The 10032-nt window shown below is 36.0% G+C and overlaps 1 protein-coding gene across 1 annotated transcript; it reads left to right on the forward strand.

Moving 5' to 3' along the window:
- Positions 1-614: 614 nt before the first annotated feature.
- On the forward strand, positions 615-5391 carry LOC131073383 (uncharacterized). Its single transcript, XM_058009807.2, has 2 exons — positions 615-2643; positions 5069-5391. The coding sequence occupies exons 1-2, from the start codon at positions 821-823 to the stop codon at positions 5175-5177; spliced, it is 1932 nt and encodes a 643-aa protein (XP_057865790.2). The 5' UTR covers positions 615-820; the 3' UTR covers positions 5178-5391.
- Positions 5392-10032: the final 4641 nt, after the last annotated feature.

Below are 10032 nucleotides of genomic sequence, written 5' to 3' on the forward strand. Positions count from 1 at the left end.
TCATTACCTAACACTTATTATAAAAGCTATCTATTTTAATAAACATAAATAATCATTCACTCTATTCCTTTAAAAAAATCAAACACTTTAATACATTAATAATAAGATAGATTGTCAATATTGGTTTTTTTCTTAAATTTATTAAAGCACATATGAAAATTGTTAAATCACAGAATTAATTGTAAGACCGACATTTTAAAAATAATATATGTCAAATTTTATGTATCTCATCATTAATGGTTGGAATACAGTGACATTTAAGCATATGCACAAGACAAACAAAATATTATATAGGATAGGAGAATTTGTTAATTTGTTGTTTGTCGTCGATTAGGTTGAAGATGCAAAACTGGAATCTTGTCCCATTATGCAGTCTATCTTTATTAAAATATCATGTAGAATATTCTCGAGTGTCAGTTATTAATCACTTTTGAATGTATGAAGATTTCAAAAGCTTAGATTTTAGTCAAAAGTAATTGAATCATGGACCATTTTCCAAGTTCATTTCTTGGCATGCATGTGAAACATCAAGGAATCTTGGACCACCGTTTCCCATTGCAACTATTTAGAATGTAGTCATGAGAGATTCTCACGTGGTCATATTTTAATCCATTGAACATCTCCTAAATTTCATGGAGATTCCCTGCTATGCAGGACTCTAAGAAAACGTGTGTTAAAAAATTCCGAAATGGAGAGTAAATATTAGTAGACAAGTTTCTATATGATATATTTATGGATCGCGCAAAACCTGCTAAACATAATTAGCAGACAAGTTTCTTCCCTGGAAACTCTGCTAAATAAAGCTTCTTAAAAGATTACCATGCTGAAGACAAGGATTCACCCGTCTGGGTTGGGTTCAAGTCAGATTGTAGCATCCTTCAGAAATTCAAAACCATCTGGTTATTGCAGATTTCATGTGGGTTCTCTTTCAAATCATCTGTCATCAACTCCTTTGCACAGCAGGAAACAGCAGTGTAGGCCATTGCTTAATAAAAATGGCATGTTACACAATGCACCAAAGCACATGTCAACCAAAGTTATATCAAATGCCATGGCTTTGGAGATTGGCATGGAGGAAGAAGATTCTAAAAAAGATTTTGGAGTTTCAGGGGAGTTCTTGACTGCAGTGGGATTGATAATGGGCACTGCAGTTGGGCCAGGAATATTGGGTTTGCCTGCAGCAACACTGAATGCTGGTACCCTGCCATCAACTATGACCATTTTGGGGTCATGGGTGTATGTCATTTCATCCATCTTGCTTGTGGCAGAGCTTTCTTGTGCTGTTATGGAAGACAAAGGAGTAGATGAAGTGAGTTTTACTGGCTTAGCAATGCATACATTAGGAGACAATGTGGGAATTCTTGTTGCAGTGGTTTATGCAATTTTGAACTATGCTCTTTTGGTTGCTTGCATTGCAGGCCTGGGTTCTATTGTTCAGACATGGATGCCCTTTCTGTCCACTTTTGTGGCTTGCGCTGTTTTACCTGTTATAGTTGGGGGGGTTATAGGATTAGCATCCTTTAAGGTAATTGATGGTGTGAATAGGGTTTTGTGTGCTCTTATGGTGACATCTATTTCTGCACTTGTAGGAGTGGGGGTATTTGTAAAGAGACATTGTATATTTGATTCTTTGAACCATGCAGTATGGGCATCAGATGTTCTTTTGCCTGCTGTCCCTGTAACTGTGCTCACACTGGGATTTCATGTCATAACGCCTTTTATATGCAAGGTTGTAGGGAGAAAACCTCAGGATGCCCGTAAGGCTATCACCTGTGGTGGGGCTGTGCCTCTTGCAATGGTCTTAGCATGGAATGCAGTTATTTTAGGCCTTGCTCATTCAAGCACCCATTCTAGGACATTGGATCCAATAAAACTTTTGCTGTCTCTGAATTCCTCTGCTGTACCTGCAGTGCAATTATTTGCCTTCTCAGCCCTTGGAACAACACTGATTGGTTATGCCCTCAGTTTTCCTAAGCAGTTGTATGATACCATATGCTTGATTAGAACAGTTGCCCGAAAGCATTTTAAAACATATTTGGGAAACTTTCCCAACAAAATGGAAGCTGAAAAAATAGCGAGAAGTTGCAATGGAGCAGAAAAAGTTGCACAAAGAACCAGTACAGCCAATGGAAGTGTCAGAGAGGCTAGCTTGGATGACCTGCTGGAAGTTCTGGAACCTGGTAGAATGGGTTTCCCTAGACAACAAGAAATAGCTTTGAGAGATTCTTCTAGTAGTGGGTATGGAATGAAAATGTCTGCTTACAACGAGGTGATCGGCACCCAACATGATGGAAATATATTGAACAGACTTATCTATGGAGAGGACAAGAAGTTTTCTAGACACTCCTTTGGTAAGAGCCTGAGAAAAAGGTTAACGTACCTTGGCATAAACGGTGGTAGCATTGGAAGTAAAAATGAGACCTTGTCCACTGAAACAGAACAGTTGTCAAGTTTCAATCTTTCAAAATCAGGAGAAGCCTTGATGTTATGCCTTGTTCTAGGCCCTCCCATTCTTATTTCAACCTTTTTTCCCAAAGCTTTTGCAGCAGCACTTGATTTTGCAGGGGTCTATGCCAACTGTTTCTTATTTGGCATCTTACCTCCATTGATGGCATGGATCTATCGCTACAATAACGTGAGAAGGTATGTTCTGGACCACTTTATGTATATATGGATATGGCTTGATAAACATTCTTGAATGGATGATAGTAGTAATATCACTTTCCTGTTGAAGTTAACTGTAAGCTACTTTCTGAGTTTTATCAACTTCTGTGTCACTTTTCATCAGTGCTTTGAACTACAAATCCAAGAAATTGTTTTTTATGCTTCTTTAATAGTAATGTGTTGCAGGGAATGATAAATAAAAGATCTTAGGGTCCAATTTTGTCATCTAAAACTGTAGGAATTCTATACTTGGTGATTAAAAGTACTTTAGAGACAGTTAGATACTGAATCATAACTTTTAAATGCACTTGTCATAGGAATTCTATACTTACCATAATGGTCTAAGATCAGAATCCAGAGTTATGGTACTATACAGAAAAAAATTCATAGCTTTTAGGCTGATGTGGGAAAAACCCAACCTTCCTGTAGATTTTGGACTCAGTTTTCTATTGCTTATTGAAAAGGGTTTGAGATACCAACCACTTAGTTATGTCTTGGAAAAATTTGTCCACATTGTGGGGACTGGTCATTCATCCTCCTCATGCCATTTCCAGAAAAATCTATCCTAGACGCTAAGAAAAAGTGCATCCAACTTATTGCCTATGAAGAGAAAATAGTCCAACAAATAATAAAAGAGAAGCAATACTAACAAAATATTTGAGCTATTACAACAACAAAAATACAATACACTTGATTTCACCTGGGAAAAACTTATGTTAAGAATTGACTCTGGTTAGAGGGGGCAGCTAACAAATTGAAAATTGCCCATATTTAATCCCCATCAAAATCTATTTAGTCAACTAATTCCCACATGATTTCAACTAATTTTTGGTTTTCAATTGAAGCCTAAACCTTATTAATCAAGCTTGAAAGGCTATAGTGTAGCTTGAAACTGTGTTCAATATTAAACATCCTATGAGGAAGGTATCCAAGGGTATAGCAAAGCCTAAAATGAAAGTCTAAAATGGTCATGGAACCAAATCCCAGATATTTTACACCACCAAATTGCACTAGCTTTATTGAGGTATCGGTAAAAACAATACAATCCGTGCAAGACCCAGATATTCTAATGAAACATTGCTCACCCTTGAACTAAATGTTGATCTTCTGTGCAGAAGATGTTGGTAATTGTTGCTGTAGTGAAGTAGATAGTAATTAACAACTAAATGGTTCAGCACTTTTTACAAGAGTTTGAATTCACGCTTAAAATTGCTAACATAGTTTCTCCAAGGCATTTTCTGTTTCCTCATGCAGCATTGTAGCCCCTTTGTTGAACAAAGCAGTTGCCTGATTTTATTTTTTCAAAATTAGATCTCATTATGCATGTCTAATGTGATTGACTTCTGTTGACTTCTTTCTATGCTTTACTAGACCTGCCTCATTGGCTCCTGTTAATCTCTTTCTATCTCCATTTTCTTACTAGGTTCTGTCAAAACATTATCCTGTCCCTCCACTGACATGAAGTATGTTATGCCTTCCCAAATGTTTACCTGTAAATCATCATATCTCTCGCTTCTTTTCTTTAAATCTGAATCTAGTCCAAGGGTTTTTGGTGTAATGGTAAACTGGTGCTTTTGTTGAGTGATTGATATCAAATTTTGATATTGTGATAAGGAGACTCATAACTTGTCAGCATTGGCATGATGTGATAATTAAATTGTGGTGTTGTTTCAAATCCTACTGAAGTGCTATTGTTGAATGTTTAAGTGGGAACGAGATCTTTCATTTGTGACCTCACTGATTCATAGCTCCAGATCAAAATGTTTACTGCTCATTAAAAAAAGTCTAGAACCTCCTCATCTCTAAAAGCATTCATGGTCGGATGATGTTCCCAGTTACCCTTAACAAAAAAGACTAAGTTACATGCACAACAATTTAGTGATAAGACAGAGAAATTGCCATTATGATGAACCTCGCAGCCAATAGTCATTTCTATGTTTGATGGTACACTCTCCAGCTCCTCAGGAGCTGGATCAAGTGTCTTCAAGATGCTTCCATCTAAAATGAAAATGAAGAATAAACCAAATACCTATGGGTAAAGTTTCTTTGTTCTTCATTTGCCAGAGTTTCTTGATTAAGTTTCTTTAAATATTAGACAACATCTACAACTGTCTTCTGGATATTATATTCGCTTTTAAATATTAGCATTTTCTTACAGATATCATATTTTTAGACGGTATAAGTTTTCTCCAGTCAGTGAATTGTAGATGGATAAAAGTTTGTACTTATTTTTCCTTCCATGTATCGAATCACTCTCTGTGATTCATCAGCACAGTTTTTATCCAAAAATTTGCATCTACAATAACATACTTTTATTCACATATGAATCAATTTCCTGTTTTTAATGTCATTTTAAAAAAAGAATTATGGCACCATTACTAACAAAATAATTTTGTCACTGCAGGGGCAAAGGTATGGGCAAGAGAAGAGTTGTTTTAGTTCCTGGAGGAAAAGGACCACTAGCAGTGCTCTTTGCTATTGCATTTTTCCTTGGATTCAGATTGCCAAGTTAGATCAACCTGTTAACAGTAACATTGTGATTGAATTAAAAAATCATTATAGAAATATTTATAATTACAATTTTTCAAAATTGGATTGATCAACTGTGGCCATGGGATATCATTACTGGTGAGGCATTATAATCCTATGTACCATCTGTTATAATGGAAAATTGTATTCTGCCTTGTGTAATTTCATTTCTAATTTTATCATTCTCCTCTTCAGGAAGTAGTACTGTTTTATTGACATGGTTGGCCAACCGTATTAGTTTTTTCATGTTTGATTTCTAAAATTTAAAAACAAATGAATCCATATCACCTTAGAGTTATATAAGATTTAAAAGACAATTAAATTTTATATATATGTTGGTATACAGATTTGTCACTGCAGATTTTAATATGATTTGTCTAATAGACAGTGGCAAATGTTCCATCAATTGGATAAGTTGTTATGACTTTATTCTGCTTTGGATAATGACAGCATTTTCATTGGAAGAATTATATTTTTTTTTAGATATATGCTTTTTACCAAAAAGTAAGAAAGGTGAATTATCTACAATACACAAAGTATGACTTAGATATAAATATATACAAAAGATAATCAATGGATACTACTTAGACTCAAGAATACGATCACTCAACTTAAGAATGATTTCAAGATGAAAAGAAACTGCTAATAGGTTACATTGCATTTATGAAAGAATATTAAAAGTGTGTTGCAAATTTAACATAAGAAAAATTCACAACAACAAAAATCATAGAATCAAAGTTCTTATGATTTCTATATGCAAAATGGTAGAGCCCAAAGTCTCTTTTTCTAGTCTTTACATTGCCAACATCAAGACGGCGTGGGAAGAGTTGCCAATGTGGAAGTAGCAAAGCGAGTTTCAACACCTACTTATCTTCAGCACTATCATTAAAGCTAAGTATAATGATCTCACAAAAGATAGTTACAAAGTAAGAATGACCAATGGCCTAACAAAGAACAACCAATTACACCTTTCTATCCTCCACAACTAATTGCTCTAACGTATGAGATAAATCCAAAGGCAAATATCTCCTATTTGCAACATTCCAACCTTGCATTCTTCAGATGCTCATTTGTGCAAACATTTTGCTACTCTATTCCACTCCCTAGGAATATGAGAAGAAGTAAAAAATTCTAAAGACCTACTCAAATTTAGAATCTATTTAATAACAACTAAATGCTAGCCCATTAGCAACATCCAATCGCTACTCATTCAACATATTCACAACCACTTGTGAATCAGATTCACAAATAATTGTTTTCCAATCAAGAACACCACCACTTTCCACACTATACAAGATGGCTAGAGTCTACATGAAGTTATTTGTGTGGAGCCTTTTATAAATGGAAAAGAAAAACTGAACACCATCTCTACCAATACCACCTATACCAGCATGACCAGGATTCCTCCAAGAAGAGCTATCAATATTTATCTTCAAATTCCTTGACAAGGAAGCCATCAGCCCACACGATCAATTTTCCTCTTAATCTATCTAGCCTATCTACAACTTTCACCAAAAGAAGTATTAGACCTTTGAATAGAGAAACTCCAACTTCTAAAAATATCCACATTAGTAGGATCCACTACACCAGAAAGATTACAGTTAGCCGAGACAAATCTTGAAAGATCATGCGATTCCTTTCTAACCAAAGATGTCATATAATGAATGTAGGCCCAACATGTCAGGCTACCTAAAGAAAAAATGTCTTAACTGGAGACTTACCCAAATGATCAGGGAAAACTTTAAGAAACCCCCCCCTTGGACAAGGTGTAAAAACTTGGCGAAAGCTATATAATTCCCAAGGAAAATTTTAATTTTACTAGCGAATTTTTGTGGTTAATTTACGGAGAAAAAATAATAATCTCCATTGGCGAATTAGCCGTGATCGCTCAAAGTTTTTGAAAAATCCTAGCGAATTGTAATGTTTTTAAAACCAAAAAAATATTTGCATGGGCGAATTGTAATGTTTTTAAAACCAGAAAAATATTTGCATTGGCGATTTCAACCTATTTTCAAACCATAAAAACAAAATATTGGCGATTTCAAGCTATTTTCAAACCATAAAAAATAAAATATTGGCAATTTCAAGCTATTTTCAAACCATAAAAAAAATATATTGGCGATTTCAAGATATTAAGTCATTAAAACATGTGGCACACAGTCGTCGACTCTCTGCCTGAAAAACTACCCATTAGAAAATCTCGTGACCTAGCGACAAGCCCTTACGACTCTATCTCCAGCTCGCAAGCTGAAAATGCTAAGCCTTCATAACCTCGAGATCTAGCAACCGAGGGAAACTAAATTGCCACTCGCCAATTCTCGACCATAAAATGTTAAGTCCTCGTCACCGCAGCGACTTGGAGATAGTGGTAACTTTAACCCTTGTTGTGTACTCGCCAACATAAAACTATTTATCTCTTAACCGCTAGCACTTCACTCGCAAGCTCGCGGCTTGATCAGGTCTTCAGACATTTAACTTCGCGAGTTGGCGATAACCATAAAACTTAACCACAAACTGTCTAGTCGCTAGCTCGCGACCTAAAAATGCTAACATTAAACAAACATGAGAGCTAGCGACAACTGTATGAAATGAGTTACTCGCTAACTCTTGTGGCTATAATGTATGACATCAGACCAACTTGAGACCTCGTGACCAAAGCAATTTCATTAACAATCTCCAGCTCGGTAACATAAAACGCTAACACCCAAAAAGCTAGAGACCTCGCGATGTAAACCCAAACCAACATGTCGTCAGCTTGCGGCTTGATCACGTCTTCAGACATTTTACCTCATGAGCTGGCGATAACCATAAAACTTAACCACAAACTATCTAGTCGCTAGCTCGCAACCTAAAAATGCTAACATTAAACAAACATGAGAGCTACCGACAACTGTGGTGGCAAGCTAATATGTATGAGGAATTTTTAAGGCTTGGATGCTGACTCATTCCTGAGGGACTAGTTTGAAGGTTTCTCCTGAGTCGAGGTTGATTAGATAAGCGAGGATGATAGTTTCAAAGGCATAAAAGGATTGGATAGCTTCTGAGTTAGAGATGGGAGATCACGGATTTCTCTGAGAAATCAGAGCTCAGGTTGCTTGTTGTCAGGGATTCTGAAGCAGAATTTATCCAATCAAGGAGGAATAAAATTAGAACAAAATCGTTCACAATAGATGAGCCTTAGCAGGATGCAGTGGATTTGATAGGCATGACTTCTAGAGTCTATAGTCATGTTGAAAAACACCAAAATGATGATTTTTCACGTGAATGAGCATCACCAAATGAAGTGTTAAATGGTTATAAATACAATGGAGTGGTGACTTAATTGGTAGAAGAGAAAAGAACCCTTTTTCATTTTCTGAGAGTGGTTTTTTCCTCAGAAAGGAAGATGATGTTTGAGCAAGATCGTGCATGGAGTTGTTGTGTGCTCTGTGATATTGGATGGGTGTTTTTTTGTTTTCTCCTATGTGAGTTTGTTTATTGTCTGAGGGGTTGTGAAAGTGAGAAGGATTGCCAGAGGGGGTGTGAAAGCCTTTTCTTATCAAGAAAGGTCAAGCATGACACATCCTCTGCTTCTACTCTGCCACAGGATGGCAGGGGGTTTGAAGAAGGAGCCCGCAGAGGAATGAAATAAGGATTTGTTTGGGTGGGGAGTGGCATCCAGTCATCTTTGTGATGACATGGAAGCTACAAACCCTCCCCAACATATTACATTTACCCTAAAGCTCCTCTTTCCACTTTCCTTGATCGTGAGCATGAAGGCTCGAGCTCCTCTTTCCATTTTCTCTGTTCCTGGGCATGAAGGCTTCCTCCTCTATTTGGAAATGATATGTTGGACAAAACGTAACATCTCACATTCCATTTGAAGGCATTAGGGTGATAATGGCATGGCTCAAGTAGTTTTGCAAGTTGTATAGTCATTGGGGTTCATTTTCTGGTTCCAGTAGTGATTCTAGACTCTAGGTGAAGGGAGCAAGTTGTATAATCATTTATAGAGCAAATGAAAAGCATTTAGTGTCAAGCTTTGTGCAGGTTCTTGAAGGAGTTATATATAAATTTATTTTGTGACGGTCGACGGAAGTAGTAATTTTATTCAATTGAAATTAAATTCTGATCTATTTCTTTTCGGTGTATAATTCTCTCTTTCAAATGATCCGAATCATGAGTTTTAACTTTTTTCATTTGTTGCATTGTTATGGTGTATGTAATTTTTCATTTAATGCTTCCTATTATGCCCATGAATGCAAATTTTTTGTTAGTCTGGAATCATATTAAGGATTCACCTCATTGTAATTGGTGGGCGGATTATAGGTATGAGTAAATGCCAACTTTATGGAGGAGGGACAACATGTACATGATAGTCATAGAACACCTCCATATATTACATAAACATCCATAGCATATAAAATCATAAGAGTATTAAGAATGAAAGTATCAAACACCACAAAAGATAGGAATACAACATAATTAGTAAAACATGCATGCAACTCAATTAAAGGGAATATCTTTTGAGGATCCAATTCCATGATAGATGTTATAGAAAAATCACAATTTCATAATCAAAGGCAAACAAGAAAACATATTCACCCACAATGAATCAACTATTATAATTGGAAGGTCACTTCACCAAGTCAACATCAAGACAATAGACCAATGCCTTATCCTAGGGCATAGAGTCACTTACAATTCAAAGACAACCTGATAATAAAATTCAATAAGATTCATTTGTAGATAAATAGGAATGGATATGACATTACATACACAACCCAGATTCATACGTAAACTGAAAAACCCTTGACCATTCAATTCACAGTGAAAACGTAAATTCAACACAAAGACAAT

This window comes from Cryptomeria japonica, chromosome 10 (assembly GCF_030272615.1).
Source record: "Cryptomeria japonica chromosome 10, Sugi_1.0, whole genome shotgun sequence".
NCBI lineage: Eukaryota > Viridiplantae > Streptophyta > Pinopsida > Cupressales > Cupressaceae > Cryptomeria > Cryptomeria japonica.